This window comes from Danio rerio, chromosome 3 (genome assembly GCF_049306965.1).
Source record: "Danio rerio strain Tuebingen ecotype United States chromosome 3, GRCz12tu, whole genome shotgun sequence".
Classification (NCBI taxonomy): domain Eukaryota; kingdom Metazoa; phylum Chordata; class Actinopteri; order Cypriniformes; family Danionidae; genus Danio; species Danio rerio.
Window position 1 is genome coordinate 60,434,252 of NC_133178.1, and position 24,642 is coordinate 60,458,893.

General features: G+C 35.9%; 1 protein-coding gene across 2 annotated transcripts in view; it reads left to right on the top strand.

Annotated features, from left to right (window-relative positions):
- The window catches only part of LOC100537840 (E3 ubiquitin-protein ligase rnf213-alpha-like), a 107,233-nt gene that overhangs the window by 44,947 nt on the left and 37,644 nt on the right, over window positions 1-24,642 (top strand). For both annotated transcript variants that reach the window (XM_073945083.1, XM_073945084.1), the window contains exons 34-45: window positions 3,299-3,375; window positions 3,461-3,614; window positions 3,701-3,836; window positions 7,732-7,926; window positions 11,845-11,975; window positions 13,870-14,027; window positions 14,161-14,370; window positions 20,061-20,248; window positions 21,605-21,725; window positions 21,800-21,900; window positions 22,181-22,363; window positions 23,131-23,297. In XM_073945083.1, coding sequence (XP_073801184.1) covers window positions 3,299-3,375; window positions 3,461-3,614; window positions 3,701-3,836; window positions 7,732-7,926; window positions 11,845-11,975; window positions 13,870-14,027; window positions 14,161-14,370; window positions 20,061-20,248; window positions 21,605-21,725; window positions 21,800-21,900; window positions 22,181-22,363; window positions 23,131-23,297 — 1,821 coding nt within the window. The remainder of the gene's footprint in view (window positions 1-3,298; window positions 3,376-3,460; window positions 3,615-3,700; window positions 3,837-7,731; window positions 7,927-11,844; window positions 11,976-13,869; window positions 14,028-14,160; window positions 14,371-20,060; window positions 20,249-21,604; window positions 21,726-21,799; window positions 21,901-22,180; window positions 22,364-23,130; window positions 23,298-24,642) is intronic.

The window sequence follows — 24,642 nt, forward strand, 5'->3', positions numbered from 1 at the left end:
CATCCCAATCATCACAAATGCTGCAGAAGACCTTTTAGAACCCACATGGACCCATGGTTTTCTCAAAAATCAGTCAAGTTTGGTGAAGGAAAAATCATGGTTGGGGTTACATTCAGTGTGGGGGCGGTGTGATAGATCTGCAGAGTGGATGGCAACATCAACAGCCTGAGGTATCAAGACATTTGTGCTGCCCGTTACATTACAAACCACAGGAGAGGGCAAATTCTCCAGCAGGATAGTGCTCATCTCATACTTCAGCCTCCACATCTAAGTTCCTGAAAGCAAAGGAAGTCAAGCTGCTCCAGGATTGGCCAGCCCAGTCCCCAGATATGAACATTATTGAGATGGAGGAGGCATTGAAGATGAATCCAAAGGATCTTGATGAACTCTGGGAGTCCTGCAAGAACGCCATTCCAGATGATTTTATTAATAAGTTATTTGAGTCATTGCAGAGATGTATGGATGTAGACCTCCAAGCTCATGGAAGGCATAAACAATATTAATTCTTTTTCCAAGAATTAAGCAAAGTCAGACCTTACTGTCCTAATTAAATAATTAAACATTAAAGCATGATCAAAGTTAAGTTATTATTTAAAGTTATTATTAAAAGTCAGAAATGAAATACAAAGTTTACAAACACATAACACTTGTGGGCTGATTCAGGATTTCTGAGTCCATTTTAGTGCCGGAAGCCATGTGTGTGTGTGTGTGTGTTTCTCAGGAGGAAGGGGGGCAAAGGAATTCAATTGAAGCTTAGGGCAACCATCTCTGGCTTACCTCTAGCCATGGATGACCCGGGCTCAAACAAACCGTGTCATCGTCTGGGTGAACAGACACAATACAAAGAAGAACAAAATCTGCCGCGTCCTGTTGCTGTTTTACAAGCCTGTCTTAAAGTGCGAGCGGTATGCGCTTTCTTCCAGGAGCGCGTGATCGCATCTATATTTGATATAATAAACTTTTTGAGCTGATGATAATAACGTGTAACGTTACGTGATTATTGAAGTGTCTCCATCATCTGATCCATTCAGAAAGAAAAGGACAAGCGCGAGAGTAAAGCGTGGGAAAAAGGAGAAACCTGGCAAAACACAGGAGCAAAAGTGTTTAACAACCTGAATCATGAACAAACTGCCATGTTTATCTTTGCCTTTTGGACTATTATGAACTGGGAATGACAAAATTATTCTCTAACAGAGTTTACATGTGCTGCTGAAGATTACAGACACAGATGAGAGGTTTGCGCTGACTGTGGGCTATATTGCGTGTGTTTTTGAACTCAAATAAGTACTAAATGTATGATGTTTGTAGTTTTTCTGTAATTAATAATATATCGGAGACTGGGCTGTATGTGTTCATATATGTTGTATTTATATATTTATCAGGGCTCGAAATTAACTTTTTTACTTGGTAGCACCGGTGCTCCCAACTTCAAATATTTAGGAGCGCCAAAAAAAATTTAGGAGCACCAGAAAAAAATTATTGTTTAAAAATTTGTTTTTTAAGGGATTTATTGTATTTTAAAACAACATCAATAGGACTGACAAAAAACAGAAACAACTATCACTGTGATGACTTGATATTTGTGTGCAATAATTCCAAAATGAATGTCTAATAATTATAGAATATTAATGATGATGAAAATGACAATAATAGTAACAATGAATTACATTTCTCATTATGATGCTGCCTTGAATGACGTGCAGGAATATCTGCTATAAAAAGTCTGTTACTTCATGAAAAATAAATGTATAGTTTGCATCCAACAAAAATGAAGCATTGCAGTAAGAAATATTGATTTTGTACTGCTGTTTATATATGCATGTCAATTTAATAAATAATATGTATGCTACAAAACAAACAAAAGATCATAATAAATAATTCAATTCAATGCTGAAAGCTGCAAAACAGTCATCAGTAAATAAATAAAAAAATAATATACACCTCAAAAAAGAATAGACAAGAAAAAGTAAGTAAAGTCTCACTTCTATCACTATTTAAAAGTTTTGGTTTCAGTTTGTGTCAATTTAAAGGTTCAGTCTGAGCTGATTTTCATTTTTCTGTGTTAGTGGAAAGCAGGCGAGTCAGCCGACCCAATTTATGAACAGGCAGAGCAGGACTCTTGCGATGACCACCGGCGCAATACCGCTCGTTGTTATGATGAGCCGCAGTTTCAGTGTAAACTTAGTAAAGGCGAGCTCCTTTGGCGATGATATGTACAGTATTAGATTTGACTTTTAGCGGACATTTGCGCTGAACATGCATCGAATGCAACGCATCGAGATTCGGGCACCTTCTCCGAAAAGCACGTACTCTATTGATCTCAGCTGGCGCATCAATATTCACCACATGTCATGATCGCTCTCATCTGCGCCTCAACTTTAGGTGGGGTTTGCAAACCTGTTTGCTTTAAGTTATCACTCTTCAGCCGTTTGTATTTCCCGTGGTCATAAAAGCTCCTTCCCTGTCATCTGACAGAGGAAAGTCTTGAGTGATTGACAGCTAAAATGAACCAATATAGCGGCAGGGAAGAGCGATTCAGCACGTTTTTACAAAAAAATCAAAACAGGTCGCACTACAACCATAATCTGTAGTCGCACTAATGCGCCCAAATATATTAGGAGGTCGCATAGATTAATTTTCGGGCGCATATGCGACCAAAATTGTCGCAATTTCAAGCCCTGTTTATTTAATATAATTACAGACGTTACAGTAGCCTATTTCACACTGTCATTGATCTGCAGTTATAATCAACTCCTGTTCATAGAAAAGTTAGTAATAAACATTTATAAACAAGTATTTATGTGTATAAAGCATCTGTTTTGTGAGAAGTGCTTCTCTTATGATATGTAAACGACCCGTACAACTTTAGTGTAGACATTTATTCGAGCGATCATGACGTCGACTTAAACTTTGTCGTGCACCACGCCCACCAAAAAGGTACCCTTTGTGGTGGAAACGCAAGCCTGAAAAAGTGACCCGTACCGACCCGAACCGTACCGTACTGTACCAGTCAGTGGAAACGAGCCATAAGTGAGGTGTCACAGAGGCACAGACTTTGTGGCACCAGGGGTCATAAACACTTGCAGGGAAGAAGACCCAGACCCCTTTTTAAAATCAATACGTAATTTTATCTCCGGACCGTACGTTACATGTTTATGTAGCACCATAATCCTGCAAGAAACAACATTACATTGTACTTTATGTCCAAAAATGTGGCAGAATGACATTAAAGCTCAACTTGAATTGAACATTCGCAAGAAATCAAAGTGTTTTTTTTTAATTATTACTGTACTTGCAGCCATGGAAATTGAAGACATGTATGCAGGAGGAGAAGATGATGAAGAAGAAGAGAAAATGGAGCTAGAAGAAAATAACGTGAGTCAAATTCTCCATATATTTGTAGTATGTTTCTTACTATGTATAGTACAGTAAATTTATTTGCATTGCTTGTGCTCTTTAGGGCTGTAAGGATGTTCTGGACACCACAGCACTGGTGCGGAGCTGTGTTCAGAGTGCTGTTGGCATGTTAAGAGATCAAACAGAGGGAGGCATGCGCAGCACCAAGAGAGTAGAGATTCTGCTAATGCTTTTGGCTGAAGACCAGACTCTACAAGGTGAGAGGCGTCACTGTTTCTATTGTTGATTTTGTTTTTGCAGGTCTTATAAGGGATCACTGATGTTTAAATGTTTATGTTACCAGCTGAATTTCTGAAAACTTTAAAGACCCGACTTCATTCACTATTGGTTGCTCACGATGACAACACTATCTCTGCCAAGAGCTGGGTCTCCAGAGAAGCACTGAATGTGGATGCATTGCATGAGGGTGGGACTTTTAGGTAAGTTTGGTTTCAGATTCTGACATGAAATCTTATTTATTCTACAAAGTATTACTTCTTTATGTGAAAATCTGTACTGTATACAGGGTTCCCACACTTCTTGAAAGTACTTGAATTTCAGAATTCAAGGCCTGGAAAGTACTTAAAAAATAGGTCCTTGAAAGTGCTTGAAACTAAAGTGCATGGTGTTATTTCAACAATTGTACTGTGCTGTTTTCAAAAACTGAATGAAAAATTGAACATTTAAGTCGTATACATTAAAAGGGCTTTACATTAACACCTGCCAAATGCGGGTAGATTTCAGCTCTGACGGGTTAGACATACACCTCCACTAGCCACTTTGGCTGGTTGGAAATCATTTTTAAATTGTAGTTCTCTTAAAAGCAGGGTTCGACAATAAGCATGGCCCAATATTAGTGCAAAATGTGATCTTAGAATCGAGAAGCAGCACGACTGACAAAAAGAAAGCCGAGCAAAAGAAAGAAGGTACTGAACGAGAGGATGTGATGCCTGCGAATGTTAAAAAAGCTACCGTTTACTTAATTGTATTTTTAACAATAATAGTGCTTTAATGGGAGATTACTCCCCGTTTATGTGTAGTTAACTGCTGATCTGGGACTTTTAGCCAGGACAGATTGCTGTGCATATTTTAGATACATGACAATACTTTTTTTATTTTAATGTTTTTTTTTTTTTAAAGAAAAGTTTTGTTGAATTAAAAAGTGCACCTATAAAGCTAAATTTTGTATTGATTACATTAATGTGGCTAAGAAATACTTATTTGGTGTGGTCAGAGATAAATTTGGTAAATCCTTAATTTTGAGCCCTGAAAAGTCCTGTAAAATAAAAACCGATTGCATTGCGACAACCCATTTGCTCATGCACACTGAGCAAACTAATACACGGTAACACTTTAGAATAACTATCCGTTATAACTAGTTAATAGACCATTAATAAACTGTTAGTTAACAAGTTATAAATGACTTGTTAAACAAAAGTTAATAGTTTGTTAATTATTTACAACTGTGCCTTATAGATGGCTAATAGATAACTTACAAGCCGTTAGTTGACAAGTTGTAAATGACTTCTTAACTGTATTTTAATTATTTATAACTATACCTAATAAATTAGTAATAGATCATGAACAAGCTGTTAGTAAATAACTTAATAAAGGCTTGTTAAGTATCAGTTAATAGTGCATATATGTTATTGGGACGTTATTCTAAAGTTGCAGCTATTCTTCATTTATTAACTGTTAGTAAATGAGGAATAGTTGCAACTTTAGAATAACACCCCAATAACATGCTTAAGCTAATAACTAACACTTAACTATTATATTTACTCACAGTTTACAGATCAGTTGTTCACCCTATAATAACACCAGTGAAACTTTTTTATTAGACCACTGGTGTAATTTTAAATTTTTATTTATTTTGTTTTCATGTTTAGCACTTCATGGGTTTGTATTCTTGCATACTGCTGTACTGCCATGTCATGGTTCAGTATGTGTGTTTCTATACATTAAAGACAACTTTTAACATTTCATCTGTGGAGTTTCTTTGGTAAAACACAGCACACAGAAAAGCCTATAAGTGGAACAAGGTTTAGAAACAAACATTTTATATTTTAAATATTACATCAAATTTCTGTAGCTTGAACTTGTTCCATCCATTTGCTGTTCTACAAGGATTCATTTGTTTTAGTAGATGGTTAACAAACGATGAACAACTCTCGTCTGTAAAGTGTGAGTAAATATAATAGTTAAGTGTTAGTTATTAGCTTAAGCATGTTATTGGGAGGTTATTCTAAAGTTGCAACTATTCCTCATTAACTAACAGTTAATAAATGAAAAATAGCTGCAACTTTAGAATAACGTCCCAATAACATATACACACCATAACTGATACTTAACAAGTCTTTATTAAGTAATTTACTAACTGCTTGTTCATGATCTCTTAAAAATTTATTAGGTATAGTTTTAAATCATTAAAATACAGTTAAGAAGTCATTTACAACTTGTCAACTTGTAACAACTACTTTGTTTTGAAGCTACATTAAAGAAATTGAGAGACCACAAAACAACTTTCAGAGATTCATGTGTATTTAGAATAAATGTATATGACAACAGGTATGAATAATTATTGTCACACACTGGGGATATGAAATGATCAGCAGTCAACTCATTAATGATCACTTTTCGACAGAAAAAAAGCATTTGATAAGTGTCTTTCTCATTGAATCCAGTATTTATAGCGAGCAAAAAAGATACCATCAGTCCTTAAGTGAATCACATGAAAGATCAATTTCAGCAAACAGTTCATCAATGGTTGGCCACGGAATCAGTAGGAAAGTGGATGGAAAAAGTCTGCGGATATGAGGATGGATTGTCAAGGTCCTGTTTTGATGACTTAAAGTGTATACCAAAAACCCTCTGCATATAAACAAACATACAATCAAAACCTTGCCAACACCACACAAAACATATGTACAAAACCGAAATATATACAAAAAAAACAGGCCTACTTACATCTCAGGTATAAGAACAAAAATGTTCCTCAAATAAGGGCATTAACAAACAACAGCGCAGTGAAGAAGCCTTTCCATGTGCTAGGCACCATACTTCCTGCCTACTGCTTCTTCTCTACCTCCTTTTAAGCAGATTGGAGACTTACTACCTAGATTGCCCTCTAATGGGTGAGATAGCTACTACAGGTAGAATTTTCAAATAGTAACAGGAAAATAGTTACAAACTAACGGCTTGTAAGTTATCCATTGCCCATCTATAAGGCACAGTTGTAAATAATTAACAAACTATTATCTTTTATTGAACAAGTCATTTATAACTTGTTAACTAACAGTTTATTAATCGTCTATTAACTAGTTATAACGGATAGTTATTCTAAAGTGTTACCCTAGCCACAGTGGCTGGTGATTAAAAAGTTAATGTCAAGCCTTGTACATAAACTATGTCAAATAATGCATTTTATCAATAGAAACTGAATTTGAATATTACCAGTATTGAATTTAATTAATTGTATTAAATTTCTTTGAACATGGCTTTATAATGGTTGTTCAAAATGGTCAACATTTTTGAAAATGACACGTTGAAAATATCATCGTTATGACATTTTATTGTAAATAGCTCTCTGTAACTCTCACATGGTCGCCCACTGAAGCTAAACAGGGCTGTGCCCGGTCAGTACCTGGAAGGGAGGCCACATGGGAAAGCTAGGTTGCTGCCGGAAATAGTGTTAGTGAGACCAGCAGGGGGGCGCTCAACCTGCGGCCTGTGTTGGTCCTAACGCCCCAGTATAGTGAAGGGGACTCTATGCTGCTCAGTGGTTGCCTTCTTTTGGATGAAATGTTAAACAGAGGTCCTGACTCTGTAGTTGTTAAATATCCCATGATGTCCTTCGAAGAAGAGTAGGGGTTTTACCCCGGCATCCTGGCCAAATGGGCTCTATGGCTTCTGTCCATCATGGCCTCCGAACCATTCTTATTGGCATCATAATTGGCCTCATTACTCTGTACCCTCTCCACCAATCAGATGGTGTGCAGTCTGGTGCAATATGGCTGTCGTCACATCTGCTGCACGCTGGTGGTAGATGAGATTTCCCCTAAAAATGTGTAAAGAGCTTTGAGTGTCCAGAAAAGCAATATATAAAATGTAAGGACTTATTATTATTATTATTATTATTATTATTATATTAAGTGTAAGTGAAATGTTAAGGAGTTTCATGGCGCTATATATGCTGGAGGTTTGAATTGCATAGGTGCTCGATTTAAAATATTTACGATTTAAAAAGTTTTTGTATTTGGTGTCTATGAAAGAGTGGGAACCCTGTGTATAGCTAAAATAACTTTACATTCAATATTTGTTCGCTTTTGTTTTTAGGCATGCCTTGTGGAGGCGAGTTCAAGCTGTAGTCACCCCCTTTTTGGCACAACTTGTATCAGTTGTCGACCGTGACTGCAATCTAGACCTCTTGCTGGATAGAAATTCTGGAGAACCCTTGAAGAAACTGTGGCTGGAAATTTTTAGAGATGACAAGTTCCTGAGTGTGTCGCCTTACACAAGGACGGAAAACAAGTATGTGATTACTCCAAAGCGACTTTGAAATGATAACTAAAGGCTGATTTATACTTCTGCTTCGAGTGATCACCATAACCCACAACGCATTCTGTTTGTGTTGCTCTGCAATAGCACTTTCGAAACACTAGCCGGCAGCAGTATTTTCATGTTCCTCTTTGTCGAGTTTCTTTATGACGCCTGTTTCACACCGCAAGCGTCAGTGGCGCGTAAGCAGAGCGTGAGCAGCGCGTGTGTTTTCGGCGTCCATGTTAACAGATTAGAGCTTTCATACCGCACGCAGCAGCAGCGCGTCAGTGCGAGGCGTGAGCGTCGCCGAAGCAGCTGTGAAGCGATAGTTTCGGTGCTGGGTCTATTTTTGACGCGCTGCTCACGCTCAATTAAAGTGACAGTGCATTGATAATGACCGAAACACAATGAATGACAGTAAAAAGTAGCAATTTTACCCATTAAATACGTTGATAACGTCAAATGGTATACATATAGTCATTCAAATGAACTTAAAACGATTAAAAATGGCAACAAACATTTATTTAGGCCTGAACTACAAAACCAAATGTAAAACAATTTTAGTATCAGTTTTGCTTAAGTTGCACACTAGTGTTGTAGGAGAGGGGAAATAGAATATTTACGGGATTTGTAGTCCATAGCGAAGTGTATTGTGGGTAGTGTAGTTCGACACGCATGCTGGATTATGTGAGCTCGCTGTGTGCTGTGCAGCTGAGCAGAGGAAGAAAGTTTTAATCAGCTTTGTTTTATGTTCACTCGAGTTATTCCTACCGGGAGCTGTTTGCACTGTGAATCTGACAACACGAAAATAAGTAAAAGAATGGCATGCATTGGTAACTTTTGTCCGTCTCATCCTCTGCACGAGCATGAATTAACGAGCTTTTATTCTGCCGCAGGACATCACTAAAGCGGAGAAAGTAAGACTAGTTTGATCATGTATAAATGTCATTATAACTATATTGTATAAATATGATTATAACTAGGTCTACAGCAACCTGATAATCAAAAAACATATGATATGATATCACAGGCGATTGTCCTCTGACTGTAGACACTTCTCATATAAGTTAGCTTGAGAAGCATACAGTACTATTTGATCTATAATATTTGTAAAATAAACATTTGCAGGTTAAAGAAACAGCATAGGAGGGGATTTGGTGCAGATGAAAAGTTTAAAAGGTGTATTTGTATATAGTAGGGTTGGGCATCTAAGCTATAATGCCGATCCGATACGCATCTCGATACAAAGAATACGATCCGATATATTAGCGATACATTTGTGACATATTGCGATGCAACACGATACGATTCACACCCATATCACGATACGATGCGATATTTCAGAACTAACTAATTAGATCAAGTTTATGAGATGATGTGAAAGAGGATGCTGTGCCATTGAATGAGTTTGATTATTTATTAACCAAGCAAAACCAAGACTTTTTTTACAAACTGGCTTTTCTCTCAGAGCCAGAGTGTCAGTTTACAGTAGAGGGCCATTTTAGAACATACAGCACATATTATTTAAGGATTTTCAAGATAAACAGAATGTATAAGTGCAATATATATTAAAAAAGTATGTATATATTTGCACTCTTTCAACATAAATAAATTTAGCATTGCACAACAAGAATTGTGATTTAACTTTTCAACTATGAAAACAAGTTTTACAAAGATATTTTGCCACTGATTATTTAAAACTTAAGGTCGTGAACTAGCAGTGTTATGCTGCTTTGAAACATCACTGTCACTGTAAACAACAGGCTAATAAAAATATAACAAACCAGCAATCTTCTTGCTGTGAGGTGGTCAAACTACCCACTGTGCCACCGTGACACCCATTATTTTTATCATTATTATTATTAATATTATTATTATTATAATTAAATAAAAATTAACAGGAGGAGGTGTTTAAAACCTTCGTTCTCCGTGACACTAGGCTGAATATCTTTGCAGATGAACAATGCAATAGCATTCGTTATTGGCGTAGAGCGAGCAGAACTGTTGCGCATGGAAAAAAAAACTTGCAATGCTTTTCTCACCACTTTTGGAGCTGGTTGAAGCAGTGCGAAAGCCGGGGATGCAGAAACACTGGAAGATGCTTTCACAACAACACCGTGGCGCCGCTTCAAGTGAGATTTCAGATTAGTCGTACTGCCCGCGTATTTTACAGATGCGCAGCACATTTTGCAAATTGCATCTGTCCTGTCATGTCGTCCATCCTTAAATCCATAATGTTGCTTGCCATACTTTAGATTTAAAACTCAGTGGGGAATAAAATGTTTGTTTTGCTTCTCGCGCTTTCTGAGGGCGCTCCACTAGCTTCATCCGCACACCTGATACACTGAGTTGTAGTGTGTGCACATCCGCAAATCCGTTGCTAAGGCTTACTTTATGTAGGTCGATTAAATTATGCGCCAAAAACAGGTTGACAACACTTGTTAATAAATAAAAAATACATTCTATATTAAAAATATAAGCTGTATCTCGGAAAAATCGATGCATCTCGCAAAAACCGATGCATCTCGATTTGCTTCCAAAATTTCATTCATCCTCTGCTGCTCAACCGATGCACTCGCATCGTGCACGCGCATGAGCGCGTATCGATACATATCGGTTAATCTTCCCATCCCTAGTGTATAGAGAGACTTGGGTTACTAGATAAAATAGACAGAGATAGGTTGATCTCTGCAGCAGCTGCCGAAGAGCTGCGCGCTGCAGACGCAGCTGGTGTGAAAGGCAAACGCCTGCGTGCTGCTACTGCTCGACATACGCGCTGCTCACGCTCTGCTCACGCGCCGCTGACGCTTGCGGTGTGAAACAGGCGTGAGTGTTTTGTTTTTTCTGAATCTTGCCTTAATGTACACCAAAATTCATCCCGGCACGGCTACATTACAGCTTCTAATTAATTCAAAACATTCATTCATTGTTGTTGTTTTTAATAGCGGGTGATAATCGCACCAAAACGCATTAAAAGATAAGTGAATTATAACAGCACAAACTTTTCTCTTACCGTAGTAGGGCTGTGCGGTTTTTTGTTTAACACTTTAAGGTGACGTGCTGACAGACTGATTACTTACTGACAGGTGCGCGATGCGTGAGGTCAGCAAACACGACGTAGCTTTCAGTTAAGATGAACACAGTTTCCATAACTATACTTTATTTATAGATGAAGGTCTGTGATTCTGCATACAAATACTTTACGTTATCTTGCTTGAGTAGTTTATTGCCATTTCTCTCTACTTTAGGATGCATTAATACCAATCTGTAGGTCTATTGAAGACATTCATAAATATTCCTAGCAAATCTAATAAATGTTGGAGACATACTCACTACGTAAACGCATCTGAATCGCACTTCAGCAGTGTTTATTTGAGAGCGCACAAGAAGATCTGCGCTTGAGCAGCGTGTTTGAGGGTGTGCAAGAAGTTGGCATGCTCGTATTAACGTTACTTACATGCGACCCCGACTTGTACTGCGCTGACCACATTTCTCCATTTGTCATTGAAATATGCCATATGTAGTTGGTAGATTTGTGTAAAAGACCTGCCTAGAAAAAGTCCTAGAGGAAACACTGTGCAAGTAGCTCAAACTCGCTCATTCAGAGGCAGGAACCGAGCTGACCAATTACAGAGCTTGCTCTTCGCATCATTGCAACGTGTAGTTAAATTTTTTGAGAGGTGTGCATCGAGGGCTATGTGACTGTGAGTAGGCTGTGCTGGACCATTCACAAGTTCTTGATGCAGAAGTAAAAATCAGCATTTTATTTAGTAAATGTCACTAATAGATGATTTGAGTACACACAAACATAGCTACTGACAACACAACAGCTAAACATTCACTTCAACATTAGTGTAAATCATTTTTCTGTCTTTAAATAAATGATGTAGTTACGCTGCATTTTTACAGCTCGGCTACAAAGACAATCCTGGTTCAGAACTACATGTCAGTTGACCGGAACAAGGGTTGTACCATGCCTTTCAGCTGGAGGATTAAAGATTATCTAGAGGATCTCTGGAAACATGCTCTGCAGCAAGAAGGTACTTTTACTTAACTGCTGTCCTTACGGTGTTTTTCTTCAGAACAATCACGAAACAAAAAAAGTGCAGTTATCGTGAGAATACTATTGAAATGTTACAAGAATAAAGTCAAAATTTTACAAAAAATAAAGTTGACATTTTTTTTGAATAAAATTAAAATATAACTATAATACAGTTGACATTTTTAAAAATAAAATCGAAATATTACTTGCACAAAGTTGCCGCTTTCGAAAATAAAGTAAAAATATAACTAGAATAAAGATGAGGTTTTCGAGAATAAAGTCAAAATATTCTGAAAATAAAGTAGAAAAATTCAAGAATTAAATAAAAATATTGCAAAAATTAAGTTTTTGATAATAGTCAAAATATTACTAGAATAACAGTGACATTTGTGAAAATAAAGTCGGAATATTAAGAGAATAACGTAGAAGTATCAAGAAAATAAAATCAAAATGTTAGTGCAACAAAGTTGACATTTTTGAGAATAATGTCAACGTATTACTACAGTAAAGTTTTTTTTAGAGTAAAGTCGGAATACTCCACGAATATAGTAGAAGTACCTGTATCACGAGAATAGTGTTGAAATACTCCACGAATAAAGTAGACGTATTACTAGAATAAATTCATAATATTACATGAATAAAGTTGACATTTTCGAGAATAAAAATTAAATATTACTAGAATAAAGTTGACTTTATTGAGAAAAGTCAAAATGTTTCTAGAAATATTTGTGAGAATATAGCCCGAATATTACGAGAATAATGTAGAAGTATTTTGAGAATAAATTCAAAATATTTCTAGAGTAAAGTTGACATTTTCGAGACTAAAGTCAAAATATTCCATGAATAAAGTAGTCAAAAATCGAAATAATAAAATAAAGTTGACATTTTCAAGAATAGTCAAAATATTATTAAAATAAAGTTGACATTTTTGAGAATAAAGTCAGAATATTCTGAGAATAAAGGAGAAGGATTGTCAGAATAAAATCTAAATATTACAAGATTAAAGCTGAAATCTTTGAGAACAAAGTCAAAATAGTTTTTTGAATAAATTAGAAATTAATAAAATAAAGTCGGAATACTTCACAAATAAAGTAGCAGTATCATGAGAATAAAGTTGGAATATTACAAGAATAATGTTGACATTTTTGAGAATAAATTTTAAATATTACTCAAATAAATTTGACATTAGTGCGAAAAAAGTCTGAATATTTTCAGAATATAGTAGAAGCATCATGAAAAAAAAGTTGAAATATTGCAAGAATAAAGTTGACATTTTCGAGAATAATCACAATATTACTAATATATAGTTGACATTTACAAGAACACAGTTGAAATATTGTCAGAATAAAGTAGAAGTATCTCGAGAATGAAGTTGAAATATCACAAGAATAAAGTTGACGTTTTTGAGAATAAATTTAAAATATTTTTAGAATAAAGTTGAAATTTTCTGAGAACAAAGTCGGAATACTCTGCGAATAAAGTAGAATTATTATTAGAGTAAAATTAAAATATCACTAGAACAAAGTTGACATTTTTGAGAATAAAGTAAAAATATTACTAGAATAAAGTTGACATTTGTGAGAATAAAGTCTGAATATTTTCAGAATAAAGTAGAAGCATCACAAGAATAAAGTTAAAATATTACAAGAATAAAGCTGACGTTTTTGAGAATAAATAAAAAATATTATAATAAAATTGAAATTTTTGAGAATAAAGTTAGAATATTCTGCGAAGAAAGTATAATTATTTTTAGAATAAATTGAAATATTGCAAGAATAAAGTTAACGTTTTCGAGAATAAAGTCGAAATATTAGAACAATAAATTGACAATTGACTATTACGCCATTGTACCTTTTTAGCTATAAAAGCTGATTTTTCATTTCTTGTAACAGGTCACACAGTAAAGCAATTTGAAGAGTTCTTTTGGAAGACTCCCTTGGGAAGGTACATCTCTGAAGCAACTAATGAAATGCAGATGGAGTTTTTCTACAGGTATCTCCAGGATTTTATCTCCATGACCATGAATGTAACATCAGAGGTGGACTTCGAGGTGAGAGTCAGACCCTTTAAAAGACTTCAACCACAACATCTGCACATCCAAGCAGATACACTTGTTCACTAGGTAATATGAGATATGTTGATGGCATGAAATTAAGTTTGAAAGGTATGTTTTTATCTGTCAGGTTCTACGTGGAGCCTTTACATCCAGTGTAAATGAGGTTAGAATTGCTCACGAAGCACATGAGAGTGAAGCAATTTCTCTGGTGTGGATTCATGTTGCCTACCATCATTTCAAGAACCGAATACAGAACCTCCACCGGATGATGAGTTTAGAGCCTCAGATTTCCCAGATGCTTCTGGAAAACAGATATGCCAGCGAGGGCAAAGAGTTGGTAAGTGCTTGAAGTTTTTACATAAATGTATTAGTTAAGTGGCATCTGTAGCAACATTTAATGCATGGAAACAAAAAAAGTATATATATATATATATATATATATATATATATATATATATATATATATATATATATATATATATATATATATATATATATATATATACATACATAAATTAATACACCACATTTAGAAAATATTTTTAATATTCTCAGTGAATATACTGTAGGTAATATATTTTGGTGCATTTGAACAAAACAGATTTATTAAATGGATTTATTTATCAAAATAATATTTTGTCACCGAACATCTTTAGAAATAGAAAGATGATCCATTTAAATCCAGGGGAACTATTTGGGAAAATATTACAAACTACAAAATATCAAAACAATTTTAGATATTTTTGTTTATCTTGAATGTTTTTATTTAATATTTTTCCTACCCTATGATCCTACCTTATGTAAGTTTACACACACTCTAAAAAAAGGAACATTAAATGTCTGATAGTAAATAATACTAAACGTTTATTATTTTAGGTACGATAGGATTACCTAAATGATATACATTTGCTAAATGCCAGAATAAATTTGATTCATATCTAGACAGTCAAAAGTTTACATACATTTCCTTGGTATTTATTTAGCTTTGCTTTTATCCTGTATAACTTTGGTGAGATGTTTTGGGTATCCTTCCACAAGCTTCTCACAAAAGTTTGAAGGTAATTTGGCCCATTTCTCCTGACAGAATTGAGTAAGAATTGCTCGCACAAGCTTTTTCAACTCTGCCCACAAATTTTTTCTATAGGATTGAGAGCAGGGCTTTTTGATGGCCACTCCTAAACATTCACTCTGTTGTCCCTAAAGCATATCATAACTAATTTGGCAGTATGCTTAGGGTCATGGTCTGTTTGGAAGACCCATTTGTGGCCAAGTTTTATTTCCTGGCTGATGTCTTGAGATGTTGCTTCAGTATTTCTACATAATATTCTTTCTGCATGATGCCATCTATGCTTTGAAGTGGACCAGTCCGTCCTGCAGCAAAACAGCCCCACAACATGATCCTGCCGCCCCCATACTTCACAGTTTTGTTCCTAGGCCTGTAAGCTTTCCCCTTTGTCCTCCAAATGTAACACTGGTCATTATGGTCAAACAGCTCTATCTCAGTTTCATCAGACCACAGGACATGTCTCCAAATTTTTTTTTTTTTCCCAGTGTAATTTAGCAAATTGTAATCTGGCTTTTTTGTTGATTCTGGCTTGTTAATTTTCCCATGTTGTCACACAAGGAAGCAGTGTGTTTTAGGTTTTCCTTATTCTACCGTTGTGCCTTTAATTAACTCAAATGTTGTCAATTAGCCAATCAGAAACTTCCAAAACATTGACATCATTATCTGAGCTTTTTCAGAGGCAGAATAATCTTATTGAATGTAAACTTGACTTTCAAGAAAAGTTATAACAATTTCTCAAAAAATAGCTCTCTCATTATTCTGCTATTAAGCATAACACAAACAAATGTGATAGTTCTAACTTACCTAAAAGAGAAAAAGTTTAGTCACATTAACATCTGACTTTTTTTTTTTAAATGGTTATGTGTTTTTTATACCGGGTATACTTCTGGTTTCAACTGTATGTCTTAGAAATCTGTAGATAATCATGTACAACCTCACTATAACATCAATTATAACAACCTCACTAACAGAGTATTGTTATGAAAAAACAAAGCATTAGGATATTTAAAAATCCTTGGATTTTCAATGACCACAGTCAGAGTCAGGAGTCAGGACCTCGGCGCTCACTGAGCAGTATAGAGCGTTAGGACCCACACAGACTGCAGGTTTAGTACCCTCTGCTGACCTCACTAACAACACTTCCTAGCTTTCCTACAGTATGTGATCTCCCATCCAGGTACTGACCGGGCGCAGCCCTGCTTAACTTCAGTGGGCAACTAAATATATACAAATACATATGTATACTAATATGAAAATACACATTTTATATTGCACATTTAATTATTTCCTTTAAACCGAGCTGATAATTGGTCTCCGTGGCATGCAATTCAGACAAATACAGCTGCCTGAATCTACACAGAGTGGCTGACTGTTACCTGGTTGTATATACCTAATGTATTAGACCTTAATGTCTCATTTTCTTTGGTTTCAAGATGATTGAAATCATTTTTATTTTTGTGGTTGTATTTGTTTGGTAATATAGCATTCACTGTAATTACTGTTTTCTGCAGAAATGTCTTCAAGGTAAGGTACTACAATGTTCTGCATGCACGTCAGGGTTTTCTAGTTAGTGCACTGCAAAAATGCTTATCTTAGAGCTTTTGTCTTCCTTCTAGTTCAATTATCTAAATACTCTTATTTTGCTTATCCCATTGGCAAGTTATTAGCGTGTTTTTAAGGAAAAACTCGTGTAATTTTGAATTATTATTTTTGAAAGCAAGACATTGGGCTCTAGTTTGACGATCCATGTGCAAAGTGCAGGGCGCAAAAGCGTTAAGGGCATGTCTGAATCCACTTTTGCTATTTTGAGGATGGTAAAATTCATTTTGCGCCGTGGCGCATGGTCTAACAGGGTTGAGCTTATTTTCTTAATGAGTTATAGGTGTGTTTTGAGGATAAACCAATCAGAGTCTCATCTTCCATTCCCTTTAAGAGTCAGTTGCGTCGCGCTAGAGGGTATTTGCTATTTACATGGTGGACTTTATAAGTCTAAAAACTGAACACTTCACTAGAGAGAAAACAGTTGAACAGAGCATCTGCAGGCGAGAATGAGGGATGAGCCTCCGTATTATTTACTTTCACTTTCGTGGATTGGGAAACTTCTTGTATGCACAGACATCCATTAGCCTATAAATAATTAATTTGTTAATTAATAAGTTTGTTAATTTGTTTCAAAACTTTTTCTAATTTCAGTTCTAATTTCTCTAGAAAATGATTAAATGAACAATAATAATGAAGTGTGGTCAAAAAATTTTATCCAAATACACATGCTGTGCCCCATATGGTCTAAAACCTGACAGGTGGATAAATCTAAACTTGTTTTTAATAAAACAAATAAAAATATTCATTTAATAAACAATACTGCTAATAATATTATACAAAAGCATAAGGCATGCAAGTATGGTTTTCATATTTATGTAGGCTAGAAAATAATATGTTTTGTAATATTTTAATCTTTTATATTTATATTCTATATATATCCTTATTATATCTTATATACATGTATACAGGACTTGAAATTGCGACCCTTTTGGTCACATATGCGCCCGAAATGTTATCTATGCGACCTTAAAATATTTTTGGGAGCATTTCTGCGAGTGCTTAAAATTTTTGTGTACGACCAGTTTTTACTGCAAAATGTTCACCACATACGCGGATTCGGGAGACATTCACGCAGAATGCATCTCTAAGCTCTTTGTCTGCCCTTTAAACGCGAAACGCAGCGCTCAGGAATGGTTTAAAACAGTTGTCATGTCAACTTGCTGCAGTAAACAAAGCCAAGTCCGTAATGCTTGCCCCGCCTTCGCGCTCTTCTTATTGGTCCACCACTGCTCTAGCACTGAACGCGAATGATTAGTTAATATCAGCTGTCAATCACTCAGTCAGTGCCTTCTGGCTTCGGATGACAGAGAGAGCTACTACCGCGAAAAATTGTAAAGCGCTGAAGATGAGAATGAAGATAACACTGGCAGATTTAGTTTTAGAAACCATGGCATCTAAAGTTACAAATAATGACACATCTAACTAGTGATCGTGTGCTGAATGTTAATCCACCATCTACACTTTTCCAAGAGTAGAAGACTTCCATTGGCTTCAAGTCCACTATGAAAAGTCTGTGGGATGGAGTTTTCAGGTAACTGTTTGCCACATCTAGCACGAGAGCTTCTGTTTAATCCTTCATATAATCGCCAGATGCTGTCCGCCGTGCAAGGGGCAGCTATATGTCAAATTGAACACCACGTACACCATCGCAAACGGGCTTGCCTTGCACTGAGTAAACTAATATCGCTACTCCTAAAAAGACCGGTATTGCTATTAACATGACGTATGCATATAATAAGGTACAGTATATGTCAAAAGCATCAGTGCAGTATCAGACAGCACTTGTGAGAACAGAACAGTTATACCGTTAACAGATTCATTCAAGCAGTGCGTGTAGGGCCGGTTAGCGCTCCGTGTATGCTTTGGTCACTCAGTTATGGTATAAAAATGTATTTTCTTGTGATAACAGGATTTCGTTGAGACATGTTTTCCTCACGCTTGCATATATATATATATCATTTTTTTGCTTGTTAGTTTGATTAGTGTTGAATTCAAATACAATATAAATCTGTTTGTATAAAACTTGTAGTAACGGTGCTCATAATTGGTGGGTGCGACTAAATTTAAAAAAAAAAAATTAAATTAGGAGCACCGGTGCTACCAAGCAAAAAGGTTAATTTCGAGCCCTGTATATACTTAATATTTAAATAATTTATCATTTGTAAAGATATTTGTGTATTGCTGTACATCCTCTCTGTATAAAGCAATGTTTAAGCGAGGTGCACAACTAACGTGCTCTTTGCTGGACAATAGACCGGCTTTGTTCTGGTCTATTGAACAATCTATTACAGTTTCTCAAAATAGCAAAGCTCCAGCAATACACCTCAAAACGCCTCCTTTTTTAGACCAGAACGCCTATGGGAGCAGATATGAGTGCAAATGCATTTGCTATTTAAACAGCGTGCTGCAAAACGACAAAACGACAAAACGACTCTTGCGCCAAGCTGAAACTAGCAAAGAACTATAGATGATAGAGCCCAATATGTTTAGCTTGTCTAGAAAATGCTTCTTGATTTAAGAATTGTCAGTTATTTGGACTAGAAAAAAGACAAAAACTATTTTTTTCTTTTTTTTTTTTTTTTTTTTGCAGTGTGAAGCTTATACGGTATCAAGATTGCGCAATGAGGGGTTTCTATGAGGCTGTAGGTTTTAGTTCTAAGTGTATTTTTATTGTTCTTGTGCTATTGTTTTATTAGTCTCTATATATTTATTATCTGGCATGCTATTGTTGTACTCGTTGTTAGATGAGTGTCACATATATATTTCTTGTGTCTTTTTTTGTTGCTATATTGGGCGATATGATAGGGATAAAGAAGATGGGATGGAACTGTAAAGGTTTGAATAACCAGTTGTTTTTATCCCTTCTAATTCTTTCTAATGGCTCTGCTTCTAATTGCAACAAGGTCACTTTTAGTACGATTTTGTTTGTATACCTGACATTCACTCTTATTTAATAGTCCCGGGAGCACATTTTAACATTTTTAACCACGACTTAAGTCAACTTAGTGTAATGTGAAAACTGGAAATCATGTAAGTATTACATTACTATAGTAATGAAATGTTCATAATTCAATCTAATCTCTCAAAACGTTATAAAATATTGAACTTCACATGCGCTACTCATGCACAAGTCAGCGATGAATTTCCCCCTATATAATGTTTACAACCTGGTATAGACTTTCACTGTGTTTTTCAGTTTTTACACGTCAAAATCCAGCCTTTTACAGTCATACAAAACTCCTAACAAGCACATGATTGCTGCATTTACTAAATATGCAAATTGAAAGGATATGTCCACATAGAAAAAAGCTAAATCAAGATCTTTTTTTTTGCGTCCCTCTGTCTATTCTGATTCTCAGGTATTAGATGTGCTTGCTGCTGTGGCCTGTATTGAATACTTGGAGCCCCAGAATCTAGATGGAGACGATCAAAGTCTGGCCTGGCTTAGACGTGTTAAAAAGCTTCAGGTGCCTGTTGAGCTGGTCTGCAGTCTAGAGAGCCTACATAACCGTGGAGACAGATGCAGACAGATGGTCACCAACATCCAGTGAGTAATGAGCTATAAAATCTATCTATTATTTGTATATTAAATACATTGTTGCATTTTATTTTCACAGTTAAAACAACATGGCAGATTACCTCAGAAATATAGTCTATATGTCATATATGGCATATTATATACATAATTTTTGATACATTTTTAAATGTGTGTAGCATGTTCATGACATATTTCATTCCTCCGCTTACCACTAGAAGGAAGCCTGCGTACCACTAGTGGTACACCCACCACAGTTTGAGAACCACTGCTTTAGTGGATATGCTTTAGTAATCAGTGGTTGTTGACCTTTTTGTTGTCAAACTAAGTAATTGATTGGTGGTATTAATGATAATTGTATTTTTGAATGACATTTCTTGTTTTACTTTTTTCTAAGATGCATTACAGTTGCTGAGGGGTGAATTAAAATTGGAAGTATCTAGGTTTTTGCTTTGTTTAAACATATTTTCTTTCTTTCTTTCTTTCTTTATTTATTTATTTATTTATTTATTTATTTTATTTATTTATTTATTTTTATTTGTAATTTTTTTTTATTTGTTACCATTTATGTAACTATTACAGTTTTACTTGGCTGTGGATCTTTATTCTCTTCATGTACTGTATCAGCCAGTTCTTTTTGAATGCACCTTTTCCCTCTTCAACATACTGTATATGTAAGATCTTCCATATATCTTTAATAATATTAAACCAAAATTCAAAGTTGTGTCTTTAAGCCAATTTCTAGTCATACTTGCCACAAGGAAAATCTTAGATAAATATTGTTCTCTTTTGAGTACAACATCTATAATATCTCCCATAAGCAAAAATCAAGAGGTTTTGGGAATATTGTATCCAAGCACTTCGGTACTAACTACTTTCATGTCATGCCAAAAATATTATATTTTGTTTTCCACAAATTCCAAAATATTTTAATTCATCTTGAGAAATCCAGGACCCTGATTTAGAAACACTGCATTATTGTAGATTGCACTGGATCATAGCACTTAATGTCATCTAACACAATCCTGCTGTAAATTATAGAAAGTTTCATTCAGAGTGTGAGTGTGTGTTGTGAGAATTAATATTGCAAGACAATTTACAACAGGGGTGCCCAAATCAGTCCTGGAGGGCCGGTGTCCTGCTGAGTTTAGCTCCAACCCCAATTAAACAAACCTGACACAGCTAATCAAGCTCTTACTAGGTATACTAGAAACATCCTGGCAGGTGTTGAAGCAAGTTGGAGCTAAATTCTGCAGGACACCGGCCCTCCAGGACCCAGTTTGAACACCTCTGGTTTACAATATATTTTCAGTTCAGTTCTGTATGGCACAAAAAAATGTTTCATATCATTGAACTGTTCATTTTCAGACATGGCTGGCGTCGCATTTACTCTCTGGTGTTGTTTGTGGAGCACATGCTGCTGGGTGTTGGAGATTTACAACAGAAACTCAAGCCGGTGGTTCTGGAACACACTCAGCTCCTAGCACAAGTGAGTTCACTCACAGTCTTTCACTGCAAATTCTTTGTGCAGTTTTCTTAAATGTTCCTATCTGTTTGCTGAAGGTCCTAGAGCAGGACTCAAACCTCAAAAAGAAGAAGCCATTTGAGGCTGTGATCACTGTCCTAAAAACCTGCAAAGATAAAGCATCTCAGAGGATTATAAGGTATGATTTGATGTTATCTTTAGGGTTTACACTGAAAAAAGTGTTGCATGCAGAACTGTTGCAAACAATTTATTTGTGTTGAATTTAAACAAACAAATTAAATTGAACAAACTTCAACTTAATTTGTTTGTTTAAATTCAACACAAATAAATTGTTTACAACCACTTAACGTAAAAAAATTGAGTAAATCAAAGGAATCATCTTTACATAATTTTTTTCAGTGTAGTTAGTGGCTTATGCTATTATGGTGCTTTTTTTAAACCTATTTTTATTTACCCAGGTTTGGCCTTCAGCTCTGTCCAGTGTGTATGGGAGACCCTCGGGACCCTTTAAGTCTGCCGTGTGACCACATCTACTGCCTGACCTGTATCAAGCAGTGGCTTGTGCCCGGTCAGATGCACTGCCCTCTGTGTGTGCAGGAAGTGCCTGACAACTTTGAGCTCAAGCCCTCTGACGAGCTACGGTAATCTACACAATGTCTGGATTGAATGGTTGTGCGTTACATTTCTGTTTGAGTTTGAGGGTGATTTCACACCTACACTTTTGTTTCGGAACCTGTCTCGTTTGCCCAGTTAGTGCGGTTCGTTTGGCATATTTAAATCCACCAATCGCTCTCTGATCCGCGCCAAATCAATCGCTCCGAGATCGCTTGAATGAGGTGGTCTCAGCTCGATTGAAACAAACTCTGGAGCGGATCGATTGCAGTGAGAAAGCGATACGATCCGAGCGCAGTTACATCACAGTGTTTTATGGATATGTAATAGGCATACGGCTATATGAAGAGAGAATTATGAGTAGGACGGGAAGTTTCGCGAGTCTCCGGATGCCCGCAAATGAGTGATAATCTTCCGGTAATCTCGCGTCTCCCTCCCGGTCCTCAAATAGGCTACGTCACGCACCCTTCTCACCCCTCCCCACTGCATCTCTCCTCACTCTTCAGACACGTCGCGCGCACCTTGTCAAACATCTCCAAACCCCCACCTCTCCTGACAGCTGAGCGGGACTGCAAAATAAACCCTGACACTCTGACCAACGTGAGGAGAGTTTACTCACACGTCACTTGTTTTCGCTCTTTTTTTGTCCGATTAGAAACTTTGCAGTGTGAAACCGAAACGCTCCAAGAGCAAAGAGCAACAATGTAACATTTGTAATCTCTGTTTCGGAACAACTGAATCAATCCACAGGTGTGAAAGCACCCTAAAAGTGTATGTTTTTGTTTCTGGTAATTAGGCGTCTCATCAGTCAAAATGCATCGTTCAGAATGCGATGCAATGCTTTCTTCATTGATCTGGTGTCCACCATGTGCTTCAAAGACAACACTCCTCCCAGCAAAGACATCATCCTTCATCTGTTGTCTCTGCTGATGGTAGAGGCCTCCTCGCTTCCTCCGTTCAAGGGTATGTTTGTCTAAAACAACAGTCAGCACCAGAAAGTTGTTATCGCAGAAAAACGCCCTATCACAAGCCCGAAATTGAAGCAAATGGCTGTTGTATATAACAAAGGGCTTTATTCTGTGAAAACATCTGTCTTTAAGCCAATTTCTAGTTGTACTTGCCACAAGGAAAATCTTAGATAAATATTGTTCTCTTTTGAGTACAACATCTATAATATCTCCCATAAGCAAAAATCAAGACGTTTTGGGAATATTGTATCCAAGCGCTTTGGAAATAACTACTTTCATGTCATGCCAAAAATATTAGATACTGTTTTCCACAATTTTAAAAATATTTTAATTCATCTTGAGAGCTCCAGGACCCTGATTTAGAAACACTGCATTATTGTAGATTATTGTAAAAACGCCCTATCACAGGCCTGAAATTGAAGCAAATGGCTGTTGTATATAACAAAGGGCTTTATTCTGTGAAAACATCTGTCCTGGATGTACTTAATCTTGCTTATTAAATGGCTACTTGCCACAAAACATAAACATTAGACGCACGATATTGCTCTGATCCTTAATATATTAATTTTTAAATAAATGCAAAGCTGAAAGAAATAAAGCTTATAATAACCTCCAGTTGAAGTCAGAGTTATTAGCCCACCTGTTTATTTTTTCGCCCAATTTCTGTTTAATGGAGAGAAGATTTTTCAACACATTTCTAAACATAATAGTTTTAATATGTCATTTCCAATAACTGATTTATTTTATCTTTGCCATGATGACAGTGAATAATATTTGACTAGATATTTTCAAGACACTTCTATACAGCTTAAAGTGACATTTAAAGGCTTAACTAGGTTAATTAGGTTAACTAGGCAGGTTAGGGTAATTAGGCAAGTAATTGTATAATGATGGTTTGTTCTGTACACTATCGAAAAAATATCTTAAGGGGCTAATAATTTTTTACCTTAAAATGTTTTTAAAAAAAATTAAAAACAACTTTTTTTTTTGCTGAAATGAGACTTTTTCCAGAAAAAAATATAATCAGACATACTGTAAAAATATCCTTGCTCTGTTAAACATAATTTGGGAAATATTAAAAAAGAAAGAAAAATTCAAAAGGGGGCTAATAATCCTGACTTTAACAAGATGGCACCAAACAGTCAAAAAACGCAGCGTGACAGACAAGCCATTTTAAAACTAATTAATTTCAGTTTAGTATAAATGTCACAGTTGAAGTTCAGTTTAATTCAGATCAGTGCAATGCAAATCTCACTGCTGAAGTCCACTGAAGGTCATTTGAAAAGGTACGAAATTGATCTAAAAATCGTATTACTAATCTGAGTCTAATCGTTACTGTA